Source organism: Chelonia mydas, chromosome 22, assembly GCF_015237465.2.
Source record: "Chelonia mydas isolate rCheMyd1 chromosome 22, rCheMyd1.pri.v2, whole genome shotgun sequence".
NCBI lineage: Eukaryota > Metazoa > Chordata > Testudines > Cheloniidae > Chelonia > Chelonia mydas.
The window spans coordinates 5,994,952-6,017,350 of record NC_051262.2 but is presented as its reverse complement, the minus strand read 5'-3'; the positions used below and the strand labels follow the sequence as shown (position 1 = coordinate 6,017,350).

At 40.9% G+C, this 22,399-nt stretch overlaps 1 protein-coding gene across 4 annotated transcripts in view; it reads left to right on the top strand.

Annotated features, from left to right (window-relative positions):
- The window catches only part of ARHGAP32 (Rho GTPase activating protein 32), a 266,577-nt gene that overhangs the window by 136,346 nt on the left and 107,832 nt on the right, over nucleotides 1-22,399 (top strand). For all 4 annotated transcript variants that reach the window (XM_037882261.2, XM_043534160.1, XM_043534161.1 and 1 more), the window contains 3 exons: nucleotides 15,505-15,642; nucleotides 18,427-18,519; nucleotides 20,258-20,380. In XM_037882261.2, the coding sequence (XP_037738189.1) occupies nucleotides 15,505-15,642; nucleotides 18,427-18,519; nucleotides 20,258-20,380 (354 nt within the window). The remainder of the gene's footprint in view (nucleotides 1-15,504; nucleotides 15,643-18,426; nucleotides 18,520-20,257; nucleotides 20,381-22,399) is intronic.

Here is a 22,399-nt window from a genome sequence, read left to right as displayed (position 1 = left end):
GTTTTGCACCTTTCCCCTTCTGTAATTGTCAGGAATATGGGAGCCAGATTTTTAAAAGTCATTAGGTACCTAAACACGTAGATAGGTGCCTAGTGGGGTTTTCAGAAGTGCCTAAGTTGGTTAGGTGTTTTTGAAAATCCCACTGGTCACCTATCTACATCCTTCAGGTGCCTAAAGACCTTTGAAAACCCAGCCCTTGGTCCTCATAGGTCGAGGATATATCCAACCTCTCCTTCCAGTTCCTCATCAAATACATTTATTTCAGCTGAAGTCTCTCAGTTCTAACCCACCTCTCAAAGGTGAAGGGCTGTTTTTCATTAATGCATCTTCCCATTTCCCCAGCTCGCTTGGGTTGGGTCGCTGGATCAGTCTTTTCCAGGTTTGCTGCCCCAGCGCTCATTCCCTGTCCACTGTCTCTTTTCCATTAATGGAAAGCAAATAAAATCCTTCCCCGCGCTGTACTGAGCCATCACCTAAAGTACTGTCTCTGAATGGTTGTCTGTTGTTGGTGTTAGCTCATGAACTCCCTGGTGTACTCCATGTTTTCAGCTCCAAACACACAATAAATAAAACCTAAGTGACAATAGTAATTGAGCTTAATACAGAATTTACGAAGCTGGCAAGTATACTGAAAACCGCTTTTTTGGATTTACTGGAAGTTAAGATGATGCCAAATCACTATGCACTATCACTATGTTAGTGTCTTTGCAAAGTTAGTGGTTGTTCCATGCTTTTTAAATATAAAAAGGGAAGGGGATGAGATATTAATAGAGAACAGAGGTTTGCTAAGACACTTCCAAGAACTGCAGATTCTTGCCCACAGAGAAGGCAAGTGGCATATCTAATCATCTGTAATGTCTGTTACTCTGTAGCCGTGGTGATGATGTTTAGGACAGGCTAAGTACATCCATTAATCTATATAATGATCACTAGAGACAATGGAATTGATTCACTGCTATCTTCACTTCGGTTTCGTATGTGTGTAATGCCCATGATTTCATTGGCGTAACAACCACATTAAACAGGATTAACAGTGGAGTGTCATGCCCTTTTGCTTTTAGACAGAGACCCTGCTCCAAACCTCCCCTAGTTAAATGGGTACTCAGGTATAAATTCACCAATAGTATCCTAGGCTAATGGATCAATGTCCTAACAGATAAAGCACAAGATGGCGTATTGGTGTCTGCTAACAACCACTGTAACACACTAGGGAACAAGACAACCTCATTCCTGTGCACCTATCTATAATCATAGACTCATAGAAATGTGCAGTGAGGTGGCACTCAGTATTATCTAGACCATAATGTCTAGGAAAAAAGCTCTGTGATCAGGGGGGCCTGTAATGTGAGTGACATATGCTGGAGGTCTCCTGCTGCCAGTACAAAACATCTCTGGAATTACTAAATGTTATAGATGACAATTTCCTAACTCAAAAAGTGTTGCAGCCAACACAGGAGAATTCTTTATTAGACTTTGTCTTAACAGATGAAGAGTGAATGATCACAGAACTAAATGTTAATGGTAGCATAGATACAAGTGATCATGACTTGATCACATTTATAATGTGCAAGTAGAATTAAGTCCACACCAGTAAAATACACACACACACACGGTGCTGTAGTAGGGCCAATTTCACAAAGTTGAAAACAGTTATGAGCCAGATTAGCTGGCAGGAAGAACTTGATCAGAAAAATGTGATTGAAAATTGGGAATTATTTAAGAACACCTTACTAGATGCTCAAAAATCCATACTCAAGGAAGAAGGCTGCACTGGTTAAAAAAACAACAACCTGGTTTCATAAGAAAGTGAAGGCATCTGTATAATATATATAAAAATGAAAGGAAGTGAAAGTTGATGATAATGAATATAAATCAGCAGGTGGGAAATGTAGAAAATTGGTAAAGGAAGTAAAGGGACGCAAGGAGAAATCTGTGGGCAGCAGAGTTAAGGACAATAAGAACAAGTTTTTTAAATACATTAGGAACAAAAAGAATCCTGACAATAGTGGTGGTCCATTACTAGATGGAAATGGTAGAATTATCAATATTAATGGAGAGAAGGCAAAATGTTCAATAAATGTTTCTGTTCTGTATTAGGGGGGGAAACAGATTATATTGTCTTGTCATATGGTCATAATGACACTCCCCTTTCCACTGGTATCTCTGGGTGATGTTAAACAGCAGCTACTAAAGTTAGACATCTTTAAATGAGCAAATCCAGATAACTTGCTTCCAAGAGTTTTAAAAGAACTGGCTGATCAGCTGGATGGACTGTTAATGTTGATTTTCAATAAGATTTGGAGCACTGGGGAAGATCCAGAAGACTGGAAGAAAGCTAATGTTGTGCCAAGTTTTAAATGAGGGTAAACAGGATCACTCAGGCAGTTATAAGCCTGTCAGCTTGACATGGATCCCTGGCAAGGTAATGGCTGATATGAATCTGATGAATAAAGAATTAAAGGGAGGTAACGTTCCAATTGCAAATAAACATGGTTTTATAGAAAACAAATCCTGTTAAACTGACTTGATATCTTTTTTTGATAAGATTACAAGTTTTGTTGATAAAAAGATAATAGTGCTGATGTAATAGACTTAAGATGTCTCTAAGGTGTTTGATTTGGTCCTACACAACATTCTGATTAAAAAGAACTAGAACAATGTAAAATTAACATGACACACATTAAATAGATTACAAACTGGCTAACTGAAAGGTCTCAAAATGTAGTTGTGAAAGGGGAATTGTCATTAAGTGGGTGTGTTTCCAGTGGAGTCCCATATTGATCAATTATTGGCCCTGTGCTATTTAATGTTTTTATCAATGACCTGGAAGAAGACATAAAATCGTCACTGGTAAAATTTGGAGATGGCACAAAAATTGAGAGTGGTAAATAAAGCAGAGGAGAGGTCACTGATTCAGAGTGATCTGGATTGCTTTGTAAACTAGGCACAAGCAAACAGTACATTTAAATGCGGGGAAATGTATACATCTAGGAACTAAGAATGTAGATCATAACTTACAGGATGGGGGACTCTATCCTGGGAAGTAGTGATTCTGAAGAAGATTTGGGCTTGGTGGTGGATAATCAGCTGAACATGAGCTCCCTATATGACACTGCGGCCAAAAGAGCTAATGCAATCCTGGGATGCATAAACAGGGGAATCTCAAGTAGGAGTAGAGGGATTATTTTAATGCTATATTTGGCACTTGTGCGACTGCTGCTGGAATACTGTATTCAGTTCTGGTGCCCACAGTTCAAGAAGGATATCGATAAATTGTAGAGGGTTCAGAGAAGAGCCATGAGAATGATTAAAGGATTGGAAAACAGCCTTATCATGATAGACTCAAAGAGCTCAATCTGTTTTGCAGAGAAAGGTGTATGATCCAATGGCTGGAAGTTGAAGCTAGACAAATTCAGGTTGAAAATAAGGCCTACATTTTTAACTGAGAGAATAATTAACTATTGGAACACTTTATCAAGGATTGTAGGGGATTCTCCATCACTGACCAATTTTAAATCAAGATCAGATGTTTGTCTAAAAAAATCTGGTCTAGGAATGATGTTGGGGGAAGTTCTCTGGCCTGTGCTATGCAGGAGGTCAGACTGGATGATCAGAATGGTCCCTTCTGGCCTTGCAATTTGTGAATCTATAGTAATAGAATATCAGTTCAAGGGAGTAGAGAGGATTTTCTCCCATGGTTCAGAACTGCCATTTATTCTGAAGCCTCCCCTTACATTTCAGCTGATGGTTTTGCACAGTGCCTACACGCTACGTATGAAGTTGTCTGGTATGAAGAGATCAGGTAGTGACACCGATGACCCTCTTTCACCAGTTACACTGCAAATACGTTTTTAGAAACTGACACCCTATGGAGCAGGAGTCCTGAAGTTATTGCTCCTCTCATATCTCCTATGATAGGATGCACTGAATCCACTGGCAATGTTTTACTGACCTGTGTTACTGAAGATGTACTGATGGTTTCCTGTACCCACTGTCCTCCACATCAATTATTAGAACAATATACTGTTGTCTTATACTGGTATGTGTGTGTTATCTGGGCTTCTTAGGGTTCACTGCCCAATCGCTAGTGTCATTTGTCCCCTGCTTCCATCCCAGCCACTGAGCAACCGTTGCCCTCCTGTGTGTAAACTTGTCCGCTTGCAGAACTTTCCCCTTTCATTTTTTTGGTTCCCAATCTCTTACGGTTAACTTTTCCATTCATGGCTTCCTTTGATCATTTCTCATTTAAATATATGTTGGTGAAGCAAAGGGGACAATGTTGCCTCCTGCTATTCTTGGCTTTTGCACAGCTCAGCTATAATGACAGGATCGTAGTTGCACTTGGTTTTGGTTTGAATGGCGTATAAATGAGTGGTTGAGTATTTATTGATTCAAACTGCTGTGATAAATACAGTTTCATGGAACTGTCTGTACTACAGCAAATATTTTCAGTAGATGCAAAATTAGGTACACTTTTAAAGCTGTCATTTTGGCTTACCAAACAAAGGCACAGGCCAGCAATGCTGTGAGCTCATACGGTTTTCGCTTCCAATCCTAGTGCAGAAGTTATCCAATGAATTAGTTTGAGGTTGGTTTCAGAGTAGCAGCCGTGTTAGTCTGTATTCGCAAAAAGAAAAGGAGTACTTGTGGCACCCTAGAGACTAACAGGATGGTGGCATTTGTGTCTCAGAAGGGGTGACACCCAGGATAGCAGCTGACCAGTTCATAAGATTTACATTGGTCTAAGCTGCTGTCCAAGTGTCCAAGGATGGAGATCAATGAGGGACACACGACCCCTTCTGATTAATATGCAGTGTGTGCGTCGTTCTGTGGATGGAAACCTGCCAGAAGGGCTGAAGGAATACCCAGACACAGTGCTGGTCAAGAAGGGAGGATGAGCAAGAATAAATAAAGAATAAATTTCTCAGAATAAAATGCAAAATCTTGAAAGTTTTTTTTTTGAAGCAATAAAGGCTTTGACAATTATATGGTAGATAGTCCATGTCATGTTCCTTGTGCATTGTGCCAGCAGAGAAAACTTTGAATTAGAGAGATCAATCTTCTTGTATCCAAATGTATTCCATTTAGATCTGGAGCAAAAGTGAACGGACTGGCTAGTGATTATGATTTCTTTCTGTGAGCGATGCCTTTTGGCAGGGCTTCTGATTGTAATGTGGTACTTGTAGGGCAAGGCTGGGCTCAACCACAAATTGAAAAGAACAGTTGGCTTTAAGTGCTCTAAAGAGACATTGATTTGTGCCCCATAATTAAACAAGTGTGAATGCATCACAGCCCAACAGTTTCTCTACGATTTTTCTCGTAGTATAGCTGTTCCAAGACCTGGTCTTGGTGGAAATCCAAAATGAGAAGAGGTTTCTGGTGGGTGTTCCTGCTTTTCTTAGCTATCTTGCTGTTTATCATCTGTGGATAGCTTTCACAAGATAGGGCATGTCTACATGAGGAAATTGACCCGCATAGCTGTTCTAGAATACCTGTTCTGCAGTAGCTAGTCCAGAATGACTAGCTTTCCATGTGGACAGTCTATTCTGAAGGAAGTGACTTTATTCAAGAATATTTACTGCATTTATGTAGCTGAGTATTTAATCTGGAATAAAATCACTTTTATTCTGGAATGAAGTGTCCGCACAGGATAGTTATTCCAGAATAGCTAAAATATAGCGAAACAGCTGATACAGATCAATTTCTCCCATGTAGACAAAGCCATAGTGGTCCTTAAGGTATGTAAAGTGGTGTTGATGTGCATGAGATTGCAGGTAAAAATATGTATATAATTAAAAATTCATTCTTTTTATATGTCTTCTGTTCTTTGAGCTGTTAGGGGTCATGTTTTTAAGCTTTCTATCCATAACCATGAGGGCTAAGACCTTAAATTTTTTTTTTTGTAATGAAAGCTGAGATTTTCATGTAACCGTCTGATTCCAGGAGCTGGGGCTTTAAGAAAAACACCAGATAGCCCGAGACTTGCAATAAATGGAGCTGAAAATTTTTTTGGTTGTTATAACAGGTGGCCACTATTGTGGTGCGATTAGTATTGAAGAACAGTGATATATCCGTGCTGCAGCCAGAGTTCGCTTCCTTTAGTAATGTGATATATTTCCCGCTGATGCCCTGTTCTGAAAGAGCTTCAAGAACAGTGTTGGTCTCCACGATTTGTTGATCTCCATGATTTGTGGTCTTAAGACATTTTATTTTTATTTATTTATTTTATTTAAGCTTTGTGGCTCACCTTTAAATAGTCCCCATTTGTGGTGTTAGTCGTTAAAAATTACGTACCTTAAATGTTCCATCTTTTAGGTTTTGGTGCCACTATTCAATCTGTTTCTTCTTAAAAACCAATGTGTGCGGTTGCCAAAAAAGCAGCTATTTTTCCAAGTTGGCTACTGCCCTGGTTACAAAACTTCTGCAAACCTTCCTGGATTTCTTCTGATGTGTGCGCTGTATTTAATATTCTACCCCACTGCCTCTTTTCTTGACTTCTTGTCACATACAGCTTTGAAAGAGCTGTTAGTTGGTGATGCTTTCTGTCTTTTAAAATGCCCTAGAAAGTGTCCATCCTCTACAGCATCTCTCATAAATTAATATGGGTGCTTCAACAGATTTATTTATTTGTATATGCTCAAAAAATGACATGGACAAGATGGGAGAAGTATCTTTTATTGGACCAGTGTTTGCTGGTGAGAGAGACAGCTTTCAAGCTACACAGGGCCCTTCTTCACAGGACATGCACACTGCTGTGATGAGTTTACCATCTGGTCCTAGAGCTCTGTTTCTGCAAGGTGTGCTGCACAGGTGAACCCCTGAGCCTGCCTCGTACAGCAAAGACCCCAATGCTCTTGCTGCTCTTGCTTCCTAAATGCAGACAGAGGCAGGGGCTCACTGACATCAGGCTGTGATGACAGCACATCATGTTTATTTCAGCCTAATTTAGTTTTTATCTATACCGTTAGCTTGTGAAATGTCTTTGGCAAATCAAGCGAGAGGGATAATGGTGGTAATGTCCGGCAAAGATTTTGAAAATCCTTGTTTCCCCTTCTCTTATAATGAAAGGTGTATTTATTTGTATTTGACAGGAATAAGTTGTGTGTTTGTGGTGTGAGCAGTGTCAGATATATCATGTCTAATCCTTTCCATGCATTTAAGTGCCTGGTTTTTGTAAATGATGTGATAAGTGACAGCAGCGCATAATCCTAGCAACCATCACTGATTTTTGAAACAAAAGTTTTTTGAATGCTAAACTATTTTTAGTAGATTTTCTCCGTGGAAATCAGTTTTAGTAAATAATGTGCTTCATTCTTCCGTTTAAAAAAAAAAAGAGAGACAACTTAGTTTAGTGAATGAGACATGGAAGTGAGAATCAAGAAACCTGAGTACCATTTCCAGCTCTGCCACTGTCTCTGTGGGTCACCTTGAGCAAGTCACTTTCAAAGTTACCCATTTGTCAAATAGCTGGTAATGATGCTTACTTCACCTTTGTAAAGCACATTATGAAAAGTGCCAAGTAATTACTCTTGCAGTATCTGACCTGTCCAGGAGAAGAGACAGGGTCAATGCATTATTCTGTTTACATATATGTAATAAAAATGTGTGTGTGTGTGTGTGTAGTGATCTATAAATAGATACCCATTCATTCACTGCCTTGATACCTTTAGATGGGTAGCGTTTTCATTCCCATTGCTTAGCAGTCAGTCTTGTTGGTGGCTTTGAAGCATTTCCTCTGTGGTGCAAGCTCACATTGGGTTCTGAGTTAATTTTCTGATGTGTAGAAATGCAGTCTCCTGCCACAGCTTTCTCTCTTCCCTTTCTCCCCCTGCCCCAAGTCTCTCTGACCCATTGCTCTTACCATATAATTTCACTAAGGAGATGATTGGTATTGGATTGTTTAAATTACAAGTCATAAGGAGGGAAGGGAATTTTATTAAGGCGTTGAGAGATGTAAATCTCATTTCAAATTGCAAGAGCTTTAGGTCTCTGCCTTTCCAAAACAGACTTATTCAGAAGACAACATTTGAGCATCACAGCTTCAAATGCAATGCATTGTTTGTATGTTCCACTGTTTATATGCTCCTGTTCCTTTGCAGCTCCGCAAAATAATTGCCCCAGAAAATACTGGACAGAACATTTGCCTGGTGGCTGGATATTTCTTGCAAAGCTTATTCCTTTGCGTGATGAGGGGACATTCAAAAGATTCAGTTGCTCATTTCAGATTAGCATACACAACTCTGCATACTCATCCTATCAGCTTATCTGACCCTGTTTTTCTCCAGAATGAGTTGGAACTCAGAAGAGAACAGTCCTCAGTAGATTTCTGTTGCTTTCATTTGGGCCAGAAATAGTGATAACCTAGTCATCCAAGTATCTTCTCAGTGTATCTGCTTCTGGTCCCATTTGGAATAAAGAGGTCATGGAAGTGGGTTTGTGGGAGGCCGGAGGAGAAACAGAGGAGGTGTTTTGGGTGTTTAGAAGGAGGTGTTTAGTGGTTCATATGAAAATCTTCACATTTGCCTGTTTATAATTAGTTAACTTTGCTGTGTTGTTCATATGTTAAAGATTTAATAACGTAATAAGGCCAGTCAGGATGCCCCAAACAAATATGTTGGTCTTTCTTATATTGCTTCCATGTCTGACAGCCTGGGTAATGTGAGCATTCCCCTTCTCCTCCTTGCCACAGCTTCCTTCCCAGGTCCATCCTGCACTACTCCAAATGGAGTCTTGAGGTTTGTCGTCATTCAATCCTTTTTAAAGCTTATTGGTTTCTCTCAACATCATTCATCCACTGCCTCTCCGTATCAGCATGGAAATCTCTAGAGGCTGTTCATGCTATTTCTAAACTCTCCTTCAGGGGCTGCTGCAGACACTAAGGGAGTATCTACATGGGCACACTGAGGGTATGTCTAGATTAGAAACACAGCTGTTGCTGTAGTGTAGACCTTTACCACAGAGCTGGGAAGGGTTCTTCTGTCACCTTACTAAGTCCACCTCTCTGAGAGGCGATAGCTAGGTTGACAGAAGAATTCTTCCATTGACCTAGCGCTGTGTACACTGGGGCTTAGGCCAGCTTAATGACATCACACAATGCATGACATTTTTCATAGTTCTAAGCAATGTAGTTAAGCCGACCTAACTTTGTAGAATAGACCGGCCCTCACATCAAACCACCCCCCGTGTGGATGGTCTCATTCAGAAGTAAAATGGCCTTAGTTCGCTTTAGTGTAACTCACTTTGGAATTCCTGTGTAGGCAAGTCCGAAGTGAGAAGCAGAGATTGATAGTGGAACTTTACTCTTCCATCTTTGCAGCACAGTGGAAACATGCCCAGCCAGTCCTGCTAGATTAAGCAATTTTCTACCTGTTTTCTGAATTCATGGGATGGCTTGCAACATAATTTAACACACACAAAATTGAGAGCAAGTTCTTCTTCATATTCCATTCTGAGCAGAGGATAGACTTTACTGACAAGCTTCTTCATCCGCCTCAGTCAAACTCCACTCACTTTGTGTTAGTTTTACAGTTATGTTTAATTTCCAGAAAGTTATAGTAATACACTAGAAGGTGTGAAATCGTCTGAAGGATTTCAGTACAAAGACTTAAACCTTGATAAAGCCACCTATAGTACCAGATGGAAACACTTTCTGAATAAACTATAAGTAGTAGATTTTATCAGGTTTGTTCTGTGTTTTGACTAATTTTCTAAGCCATTTTCCACTGTGATTTACAATAAAGGGAGGAAGGGTTGTAGGGGATTAACATCCAGACCCTCAAACCCAGACAGCTGTCAGTCACCCCCATGGCAGAGTAAAACCGTCCAGTTGAATTCTGGCATCTTTCCAGTTTTCTTACTCTAGGGTCAGAGCCAAATGTCTTTTAGCAGTTACTTTTTTCTCGTTTTCCTGTCTCTCTCTCCATGCTGACTGACATTGTACATGGGGTACCCATGTAATTTCATGATTTCTGTCAGGAATTCAGGATGCCTGAGAATCTGAACCTGAAAAGAACAATCTCCCCATCTATAAAAACAAACAAAAAAAAATTCATGGCGACACTACGGAGAGCGCATGTGCAATCCCTGGGACAACATATCCTGGGGCTCAGTAGCAACTTGTCTGGTTGGTTTGGAGTTTTATTGATGGGAATAAAAGGAGTCCTATCCTGACTGTCCCACCTGGAAGCACATGATTTGACATATGGTCATAAATAGGGGGGAGGTGGGTCCCAGTCTCTGTTTTAGTGCTTGGGCATCTCTGTGTTTTGTGTTGATAAGTTTGAAGAAATTATAAAATTTCCAAGTGTAATTAGTGTTGTTGGTTGCGAACAGGACCTCTCCCCAAATAACAATCCTGGTGGAAAGGCAGTGCTTTTATTTTTGGCAGTACATTTCACATATCTGGAGAATGGGGCAACCTGTTGTTTTCTTTCTTGGCGGCTCACTTCACCTTAGCATTCAGCAAAAGCAGAGCTGATTGTAGACCATTCAGAATGCAAATGGGGGAGTGCTGCAGCTTGCCAGATTCTAAGTGAAGGCAGCTAAGCCAGCACTAAAACTATTCCTGAATTTACCTCTTCTCAGGCTTGTGGGAGCTGCTCTCGAAAGTGATCAGACCCTCTGTGGAGAGGAGACCAGCCATATGGTTTGAAGTGCTGCTTTAGTGTGGGGTGGGAGTGAAATGGGCGTACAAATATGAGAGAGAATTGCTTTTCCCCCCCAGCCAAACAATAACAGGGAGGCACAGCAGTGTAATTCCGTCATGAATGACGCCAGCTGTAAGGCCCCCTCAAGCAGTGTGTGCTCTGAACTTGAAAATAAAAAAGAAAGTTGCTTCTGTGTGTTGACATCTTTGAGGAAATATCACCGAATGAACTATGGCCACCTGTCATCCCTCTTATGCCATTGAGCCGAGGAGCTAAAAATATTGGTTTGAGGGGCGGTGGCTGTGAATCTTTGTCCCTCTAAATGTACAGCATGAATAGCACCTTATGAACTCATACAGCATAAGGGTCTCACTCACGGAAAGTTCAAGTCTCTGGCACAGTGGATATTAAAGAGTGAGTTCAGTAATCTGTAATCATGTTTAGCGTGACATTTCTTCTCACTGAGCTAAAGTGTGAGAAATAAGCTTCATGCAATGCCCTGAAATTTTACCCTGCCCTTGGAGCAGAGAGTATTATAAATTCCACACAGCAGTGAGTGGGAAAGGGCGAGGTTGTGATTTCTGAACAGGCATGACTCCTTGGAAGTGAATAGTCCCTGGATTTGCAGACACAGGCCCTGATCCAGGAAAATACTTAAGCACATGCGTATGTCCCCTTAACTTCAGTAGGACTCAAGCATGTGTTTAAAGTTAACCATATGCTTAAATATTCTGAGCAAAGAAGCTTTTCTGAATCAGGGTCAGCTCGAAATCAAAGTGAAAAACGAGAAACAAACAAAAGCTGGTGATGGGGAAACTAGCAGCTGAGTTGGAATTGACATTGAGGAGCAATTTAGGGAGATCCAGCTAGAATGAAAAGACATCACTCCTACTTTTCAGTGTGTTTTATCAACACCCTTAATGCTTAGCTTTGTGATAACACCTACACTGGCAAACATGAGGTCGGCACCGTGAGGCTGCGTTAATAGTTATTTTCTGTTTCTTGTTTCTGTGGTTTCAGTAAACTGCTGAATAAAACAATTTACTTCTGCAAACCCTTCTGGCAAAGTGGAATAAAACATGCAACTTCTTTTGTTGTTGTTGTCAGTATCAAAGAGTGTGATGCTATTTTTGATGTAATTAATGTATCACTGGTTCACTATTGTCCTGTAACTCTAGAAGTCTGGCTGGGAGCTTAAGTCAAATACCTTACTACTTGTTTTATCCTGGGAAAACGGTCCAGGAAGCTGATTTAATTTGTATTGACCACCCACTGGAGATGCGATCAGATGTGGTAATGGCACACAGCCTCCCTAAATGGTGTCCAGTTCCTTGCTAGCCAGCTGCAAAGATTTCCTGCCTGTGAAATTAAACTGCATCCCGAAGAAACATGCCTCTGTACTTTTTTTCTTAAACATTAACTATTTAGGCCCCAAACCTGCAAAGAATTACTCATTGAAGTTACTTGCATGTGTAAAATGAACATGTGTAAGTTTTTGCAGGCTCAAAGCTGTAGAGTTTAAGGAAATATTTGCTCTTCCTACATTGGAACAGGTGTCTCCGAGGCAACGGTCTGTGAAGCACTACCCTGACAAACTTTTCTGTATTTACACATCAGAGTCACTCTTGTTCTGTCAAAGGGGGGTGCCCATTGTTCTGACCGATGTTGAGGTTACAGAGAGTCCAGTGAGTGTAGAATCCATCCATACATTAATCTGTTAAATTTAGTAACTACCAGTAGCCTAGTTGCTCACAGGATGAAGAATCTGTTCCATTAAAAAAAAAAAAAAAAAATTTTGTTCTCTTCATTTGTTCTCTTCCAATTCAGCACACACTGCTGGTCAGTACAGTAGTGTTTGCTGACCCCAGCAATTCCTGTCTTGTAAATTCAGGTCTTTTTATCTTAATTATGACTGAGAGATGCTGTATCCCTGCAGCAGGCCAGTATTTAAGGATACGATATCGGGGAGGCATTGTCATTAATGACACAGTAATAATCAAGAACTGAGGCATGTTGTGATGACTTCTTGTCCTTTGAACAAGTAGCCTTCAGGACTTCATGGGAATGTCCTGTTAAAATGCAGCTGGCAAAAACAAACTACAAGCACTGCAACAATTTCTTGATCTTTTTCTTTTCTTTCTTTCTTTTTTTTTTTTTTTTTTTTTTTTTTTGGTATGGGGTGACCAGATGTGGCTCAGCTGAGGGTCATGTTGTTAATTTGCTGAGAGATAAAGGGCCACCTCTTCGGGCTTCTGAAATACTGACTGATGCTTGTGGTATGAAAGTGGAGTTTTAAGTACAATATTGGTTGTCTGGAGCTTTAACCATCATAAATGATTTAGACAGAAAATAGCTAGTGCTATGGATGAGATTATGGGGCTGGATTTATGGCTTGTGTAGAACCTCTCTGTATTAACTGCCATAAAAGTGATACCTGCACTTCCTTGGCAAATAAATTTGGATTTAACTGCTAAAAATAGCAAATTATGATTCTGAAAAAATGAGGTAAATCCCAGGTTGCAGAGTGGACATTTATCATCAGCTGGCTCAATAGCGTGTGAGACCATCTTAATAATCGTCAGGATAGCATGGGCTGTTTTGTGGCAATAAGATCTCCTTAGGTCACTTACTTTGGCTGAGATAAAACACAGCCATAAATGTAAAAATCTTTGTCTTATTTGAGACATGATACTAGTTAAGTATTCGGTATCTTTTATTGATTTTTTCATTTTGTTTTACCCAGCTTAATCTTTAATAGAGAGCTGCTAAGCCTGTGGAGACTGCAGATCCTTGCAGGCAGTCCTCTGTCTTGGTCTGAGCAAAAGGCTGCTTGTATGAAGTTGTCCATAGTCTGCGCTGGCTGCCCCTTTTGTGCTACAGGGGAAGGAAGCCACAGTCTGGAATCTAGATCTCCATGGGCTGTCTTTGGCCCACTGGCCGTATTTTGGACACTTAATTCCAGCAGATCTACAAATGTACCCCTTTGATTTAAAAACATAAATAAATAAGGTGGCAAGTTCTCATTTTTTTTTTTTTTTTTTTTGGGTGGTGGTGGTTGATTCTCGAATCCCACTTCACCCACTGTACCATATATCTTGCCATTGTGTGTATTGACTGTTCTTATGCATCCCTCTCCAGTTTTAATCCCGGGCTCTTTCCCATGGGTTTGCTGGTTCAGTGGCTAGGATACTAGTCTAGGTCTTGGGAGACCTGGGTTCAATTCCTTGCTCTGTCACAAGCTTCCTGTGTGACCTTGGCTAAGTTACTTAGCCTCTCTGTGCCTCCATCCCCACTCTGTGCAATGGGGATAATAGCACTGCACTATCTCATTATGTGAAGTAAAGCACTTTTAGATCTGCTGATGAAAAGCACTACTTAAGAGTCTGGTGGTGACCTTGAGTAATTCACTTCTCCTCTCCGTGATTCTGTTCTACTGAAATTCTTATACTGCCTTCATCACTGTAATATGTGAGCACTTTCCAGTCATGCATTAAGCGACAGGAATAACATCTGCCATATGTTCGTTGTTTTTTATCCTCATCTCCCCAGAGGGAGAATTACATGCTCAGTGTAGTTTTGTTTTGTAGGGATTTAAAAAAAAAAAAAAAAAAAAAAAAACCACGTCCATGCTGCTTTTTGTTTGTATTGGAAAAGGCAGGTCAAAGAAGTGTGCCTTGCACATGGAACGGGACATGGTGAGGTTTGGGTTGATCCTTCGTTCCTGCTTCAGTTTTCCTGTCTGTAAACTGGAGGTAACATAACCTACCTCCCTCAGAAGGGTGTTCAGAGGATTAATTATGGTTCATAAAGTGCTTTGAAGCTGTAAACTTCTGTATTAGTACAGCACTTGTTATTGATTGTAATAGGCCATGAAGCACTTGGAATATGGGACTTGTGTATTAAAGGTTTCACAAAAGTAAATTACACCTTGTTGCTATGGTAGCATTTTGCTTCCTTGTCTCTGGATGCAGCAGAATGAAAACCTAACCCTTGGAACTGTAGTTATCCAATTTACTGCATGGTTATGAAATGTATTTTGTCAATATTTTAAACTGGGAAAATGATATACTTAGGGGCAGATGCGCAGCCAACATAAATTATCTTAGCTGCACTGATTTCAGCTGAGGCTCTGCCCCGTAAACTCTGCCACAAATAGTACAGGCCCCAATCCTGCCATCAGATCTGTGTTGGTGGACTCTTGAGTCTCTGCAGAGCCCAACTGCAGCCACTAAGCTCTGACATTTTTGACAGCTTCTTGTAGTTTACATTTTCACTGGCACACAGTCAGATCCCCTGTGGGGTGGGCACAGTATGAAAACCTTGTTAGGTAAGCAGAGGGAACAAATGGGTTTTATGTATGTCTTTTAGAGTTAATAAGGCAAATTTAGCCCTGATATAACATTACTGGCCTGATCTACACTACAAAATTAGGTTGGTTTAACTACGTCAGTCAGGGGAGTGAAAAGTTCACACCCTTGAGCGGCATAATTAAACTGACCCAAAGACCCATGTAGACAGTGCTAGGTCGACATAAGAATCTTTCCATCAACCCAGCTACCGCCTGTCAGGGAGGTGGATTATCTACACCAATGGGAGAACCCCTCCCATTGGCGTAGATTTGTGTACACTGAAGTTGGAGGATTAATACCAGGGGTGAACTTGTTTCACTGTGTTTTTAAACTGTTCCATACTAAAGCTTAAAATAAAAATAACTGGACATCTTTTATTTACATCCATGTATTGCATAAGGGAAGACTGGCAGCAAAGAAAGCAGTGCCTCCCTTTGCTTCTGCTAGGATTGTCATTTTACGCTCCTGATCAAAGTGGTCTGATGTGATGCTTTTCTCTCTCTATGCAGGGCAAGAGCTGGATTGTGAAACGGAGTTATGAAGATTTCAGAGTACTCGATAAACATCTCCACCTATGTATCTATGATCGGCGTTTCTCTCAGCTCTCAGAGCTACCCCGCTCCGATGCCCTGAAGGACAGTCCAGAGGTAAAATGTGAACCCTGTTAGCAGATAAAGCTTCTGATCAGACTCAGAACTACTACAAATGAACAGAGGATGGTTTGGGTTTTCTTCACAGCTTTTAAAAAGCAGAAGTTTTGTGGATTCTGAATTAGATTTTGGGAGTTGATTAGAAAAGGAATTGGAACAGCACATTCGTCCTCACCTTAGCAAAGGAAAGTGCTTTGCAAATTAGTATAAATTACTGCACTGCTAAATGCAGAATCAGAATGCAAAGAAAGGAAAATCAGACTTTTAATCCATGCTGTACCGTCAATTACTTAGATCAGAATTTTACTGTATCTTTGGAAACATTTTTAATGACATGGATATTTGCTGACTTAACTTCAACAGTGATGATTTGCTAGGAATATTAAGTGGTTAAAGGTCTGTAATGTTTTAAAGGAGGAGACAGTATTTGGGATAGTAAATTTATATCTATAAACCAAAAATTGCTTTGGGTTTTATAAAAATAAAATATATGTGTGTGTTAGAGCGATCTTAGGAGGAGCTTCAAAAAGCTTATTTAAAAAGAAAAGTTCTTTTTCTCAGTGTAGAAAGGTGTTTTTCATTCTCAATTACCTGTAAAAACTCCTTGGAACTGAAATCTGGTTGGTTAGAATACTTTTATCCTGGCCTTTTGTGAAAGCAGATAGTATTCCCCTTCAGATTTCCAGCTTCATACTCAGTCTTTGTTTATCATTTCAAGTGTTTATTTGTGTCCAAAATCATCTGCTTGGAGGAAGCAAGTGCATCACTTTGGAAGACTGGGAGGGAAAAATAATATGTGTAGTTTGCAGGAGGTTATTTGAATCAAACAAGCATAACCAAACATCCTCTGTTAAACCTCAGTGTCTGTGTGAAGAGCATGCATTACAGTGATGGACAATGCCTATTGCTTCATTTCACAGGTCACTTCTCCCTTAGGCCTGATGGCTGCAAGCACATGTCCCATTGCAAAGGCATGAGTGCAGAAAAATCCTGACTCTCAGTATCAAGAGGCCAGTGTTGCCCGCCCATAAGCCCTGTGACTGAAAAAGGGGAAAATAAGAAAACTCAAAGCCATTTCAGGCATACAAAGCAAAGTGTATTCTATCTGTAAATCTGGATCTATACTCCTTTAAAACCAAATGGGAAGAGGGTGGAGAAAGGGGACAGTGGGTGAAATCATTGCTCCATTGGAGTCAGTGGTGAGTTTTTGACACTGTGTTCAGCGAGTCTAGGATTTCACCCAATATCTCATCAGGGAACCTACACCGGTTGGTTGGTTGGTTTTGTATTGGATGCAAGATATTGCTGAAGACAGCGTAAAAATAATAATCTCCTAAATGTGACAGGGGAATGGAGCAGTTAAACAATAAATAAGTAGAATAACATGCTCCAAGATTAATTTTGTGGCATTTTCATCCTGTAGGCACTGGCTCTGCTGGCCTTTCAAGACTCATTATTTTCTGCATCAGTTGCTGGCAGTGGAATTTGTACATTTTTTTTAAGTTATTCCCAGCACTGGGAGGTTAATGTGGGCATTGGGGAGAGGAGCTGGGAATTACACTCTGCCTGTTGCAAGCTTGCCTCATGTGAAATATTGTGGAAATTACTTAAAAAAGGGCACAGAAACTACATATTTAGAGACCAGTCTATAAAAATACTCTTGGCAGCAATTTGGAGTCACTAAGAGCCTGGCCTGAGGAAGGATTTGAAGATCTACTATTTGTGATTAATAGTCCTGCAAAATGCTCCATATGGGTTAGACCCCTGCTCCCACATAGAGCCCTTTTGGCTTTGTTGGGGCTCCATGCAGGTTTAGAAAGGTCCATGGGGTGCAGCCAGCAGGATCCAGGACTATTATCTGACAGCATGGCGATATGGAGCCAAATTGTAGTCCCATTGACACTGATGGAGTGGTGACCTTAGCTTCAGTGGGATCAGGGTTTTGAGATTTGTGTTTGGACCATTGTTTTTCCAACGCACCTGTTGTAGGTTGTATAGCATGAGGTTGGATACAAAGTATCTATGTGCACAGGAGATGCTGTGACATCTAACATACTGCCCCACCTTGGAATGTGGTTTTGCAGCTGTGTGATGTCTCTCATTCTTTCTGGTTTTTTGTTTTTTTGGTTTTTTGGTTTTTTTCCCAAATTAAACACTAAAACAGATGTTTTGGGTCAACGGTGTTTTATTTGGTCTTGGAGACTCCAGACTGTCCTGGAACTTCTTAATACTATCTCCATAGCTTAGATCAAAGTGACTTGGTAAAAGTCATTTTACGTCGGCATAAGGGACAGTACTAAGGATGTTTTTAAAGCCCTCATTTATGGTTTGAAAAATGAATGTTTCACCACTCCGGCCTGCCACGTTCCAAAGCACTTTACATTTGTGGGGAAAAGGCAGCCTCTGTTTTGTTTTACTCAGTGGTTCTCAGATGTGTTGGATTGTCATAATTGAAATAATCTGTTTGGATGTGAAATGCATAGCAAACAGAGGACTTCAGGGCTTAAAATATTTTGGCACTGGCAATTAGCCTTCACTGAGAAACCTTTCTCATCTTACATATATAGAAATGTGAAATTCCTGGAACAGTATTTGCACTGATTTCTCTCCTTCTCCAAACCTTAGAATCCCATTGTATTAGGAACTAGATCAGTGTCAGTGCAAACTGCCCATACGTCCCTCACCAGTTAATTTGACGACAACTATGCCAGCCTGGAGAAAGGGGCTCTGCTTTTGTATATCAGCAGAATAATTATACTTGTTCTTTCTTTCCCTCTGCAGCTTGTCACCCAGATGCTGATGGCTTATCTGTCACGGCTCTCAGCCATCGCAGGCAACAAGATCAACTGTGGGCCTGCCCTCACATGGATGGAGGTAGGGTGCAGTGCCCAGCGCTGCTTTTCATGTCAACTGCCCTGTTCTTAGCAGCCTGCCTCTTCCGTAGTCCTTACACCTGTGCAAAGTGAGTGGAGAGGAGTTGTGTAGTCCGACTTTGTGGAGTCACACCCCTTGTAACATTTCATACCCACTTCGCACAAGTGGCAAGGACTACACAAGGCAGGGGAGAATCAGACTCCATGTTAAGGGTTAGGGATTTTTTTCTCCTATTTGGATTTTTTCATCTGAAAGACATGACAGTCTTTCATTGTTTAATTACAGAGTAATAGAAGGTAGCTACTCGGGTGATACAGCAATAGGGTCAATGTGCTGCCTAGATAAGCCAAGTTCAGCAATGGACTGACACTCCAGGTAATAGGCTGCACTAGATGCACACACCTCTTCCGGCACTCATTTCAATGGGTATGTATTGCTCTTTGAAAGCTGCGGATGTTGAGATCTCCTCTGCTATTTCTGGCTCTCTGTTTTTTAAAGACAGCTGCATCGAAACCACCAATATTATCTACTCCGCTTTGCCATCTCAGAGCTTGTGTTGTGTGCTCTCAGCGGTCCTGTTTATGTACAGCGGTAGCACTGCTTTCTCTGTTTATTGTTTTGAGCCACCTCGAGCACTAGTACTTAAACCGCCAGCCTTAGTGGGTAGAGGGAGGAGGAAAGAATGGGAGTAAGTGATCAAGACCACCTGCTCCCTTTGGTCAACAACAGTACTGACCCTAGTCAGTCTGAGTAGTGGTGTATGTAGATCTTCCCATTGCCTGCTGACATTACTGTATCACACAGGAAGAACTTGTTAGACTTCACAAATCTTGAGAAATGTACCAGCTAGCATGTTCATGTAGCTAAATTTTAAATGTTTGTAATTTGGAGGCGTGATTCTCCTCAAATTTGTCAAAAAAACAAACAAACAAAAACCTTTAGGTTAAGATGAGGTGTGGCAGATTTTCAGTCCAAAAGGAGAAATGATCAGGGACTTTTAGAGGTGAATGAAACTGGAGAATTTACTGGAAATTAAGATTACAACTCAGCTATTATGTGCACTAGTGAAAGTGCTCTAATAAAACTTAAGTTCGCCTGACTGACCTTCCCAAATTAATTGAGACTCTTACAAAATTGCCTTTCAGCTGGCTTTTCAGATGGGGACAATAATCTGAGTTTTAAAAACTGACTGGGAAGCGTAGCAGGGGGTAAAAAAGCCAGCGGAACCATAATTTCTTACTGGAAATTCAGACATTATAGAAACTGGCAGAAAAGTAGACTAGATTTTATATTTTTTCTGTAGCTTTGTCATCCTCATTGTCCCTCCTGTCATTAAATTCCCTGCTTGTAAAGCATTTTTGTCGTCATTCTATTATTTTTCTAAGTACTCGAAGAAAACAAATATGATGCCATGACAGATCCTGGGGAGGCATACACATTCACTGTCATGTTAGAGTTCGATACGAAAATGCACAAAGACTGCATCCTCAACAGTGAATGGATGGGAAGGGGTGATGTGACCTTCTGAAACTTAATTTATAAACTGTCCTTCCTCTTCATTTCTATGTATTCTGTGCCCTACATTGTCCCTCCATGCTGTTCTCTTCAGGGGGCCCCTAAGCTGTGCTGTCTTTGTGAATCAGCTTGAAATCCCTGTCATGCATGAGCACCAGTGAAATGTATTCGCAGAGCCACATGTCCTCAGCTGCCTCACAATCTACCGTGCTCTTTGTTGCAGATCGATAACAAGGGGAATCACCTGCTAGTCCATGAAGAATCATCCATTAACGTGCCTGCCATTGCGGCTGCCCATGTTATTAAGAGATACATTGCTCAGGCAGCAGATGAACTGTCCTTTGAGGTAAATAACTAGAGGAACATACATTCCTCATTGTCAAATGTAGAAGAGGAAATGCATCTGGTACTCTGTGTGTGTATGCATGTGAGAGAGAGAGGGCGTGAGCGCAAAATAAGGGGACAGGGTTTCAAAAGAGCTTGGTGTGTTGGGCTCTGCACTCTTTTGAAAATCCAGCCAGACGTGTCACCATGGGGCTGCTGGGTGTTGAGCCCTTCTGAAAATTGGGCCCTGACTGTAGGTGTTGATCGCTGGAAAATCTCTCTCTCCATTTTCTCTGCTGCCCATTGGACTGTGCAAGTATGCTGTGACAGTTCACTTGTATGCACTGTTATTTTGTTTGGAGCTTTGAGAACATTGCACACAAATATAAAGGTTAACACAGACCCTGCCCCAAAGGTGTTTCTCTGATGACAGCTTTAGTTGTGCCACCTTGCAGATAATACAGATATTTAAGGAGTGTTGAGGGTTTTATTCAGATTCATTGCTCAGCGCTCACTACTATAAACAAACACACAGAGTGAAACAGAAAGATGTAAGTTAAATAGACTATATCCCTCTTAAGTTACAGTATATATAATTTAGGGCATAGACTATTTGACAGTGTTTCAATATTAATAATAGCAATAAAATGGTTTGCACTAGCATGGCACGTTCTGTTTATCGGTGTCAAAGCCCTGTACAAGCCGATAATTTAGCTTGGCAATAACTATCGAGGTAGGTAAGTTTTTGTTACTAGTCTAATTTTGCAGATGGGAAACTGAGGCACAGCACACTTGCAGCTTGGCCAAATTCATATAGTGAGCAGGGTAGAGCTGGGATTAGACTACAGATCTCCAGTCTCCCAGCATTGGGTTCTGACCCCTAAACCAGGAGACCATGCTCTCTTGTGATATTAAAAAGATTTTTATTGTCCAATAAACATTTTAAAGAAGCTGATTCCCGAGCCAGACCTTTGTTTGATTCTGAATAGTAAAGAAGTCTGGCTAATTTCTGGCGTCTGTAGATTCTGGGGAGGTAGTGTTGCCTAGTGGATAGAGCACTGGGTAGGGACTCAGGAGACCCAAATTCTGTTCCCAGCTCTGCCATTAAGCTACTGGGTGACCTTGGGCAAGTAACATCACTGCTCTGTGCCTCAGTTTCCCCACCTGAAAAATAGGAGTAATGATGCTTATCTCTTTGTGAAGCATTTTGAGATCTAGTGGTGAAAAACACTATATGAGAGCTACGTTATCATTTATTATAGTATCCGGTGCAGAATTTACTCAATTTCAGAAAAAAGTATCGCATGCTGCAGTACACAAGTCACCCTCCCACCAAACTAGTATAAGCATCTAGAATGAGTTCTGCCAATGTCATTTTCAGCCATTGAAGCAACAGTGCAAACCATTTATCTGGTTTTGTGTGTGTTCTTTTCGGGAACCAGATTTCAGAGTAACAGCCGTGTTAGTCTGTATTCGCAAAAAGAAAAGGAGGACTTGTGGCATCCGATGAAGTGAGCTGTAGCTCACGAAAGCTCATGCTCAAATAAATTGGTTAGTCTCTAAGGTGCCACAAGTCCTCCTTTTCTCTTTTCGGGACCGGGTCCCAAAGGAATGAGGGAAGCTTCAGAAAGCCTCCTTGGCCACCCTGTCCCCTTTGGTCTCTTCCCATCCTGCTGCAGTAACGTCACGCTGCCTTACTGCTTTGTTAGCTTCCTGATTCAGAGGCGAACGTCTTTGTCAGGTCAGGAGAACTGAGTGCAGCTCTTAACTTTGTGAGGGTGAGGGGATGGCAGCAGTCAGAGATGCAAACACATATTGTACGAGGGGAAAAACGAGAACATTTCCCAAGGGGTTTCATGCTTCGGGGATTATTTACCTCAGTGCACACTGCACCGCTTAATCAGAACATGCCTGCATCCATTGGCTACTCTTAAACAACTCCTTATGAGTACATTAAAAAGGTGCATCTTGTAGGATTTATAATGCATTAAGTCTCATACTTCAGCGGTAGGTTATACAAGGGCAGATACCTCAAAGCAGA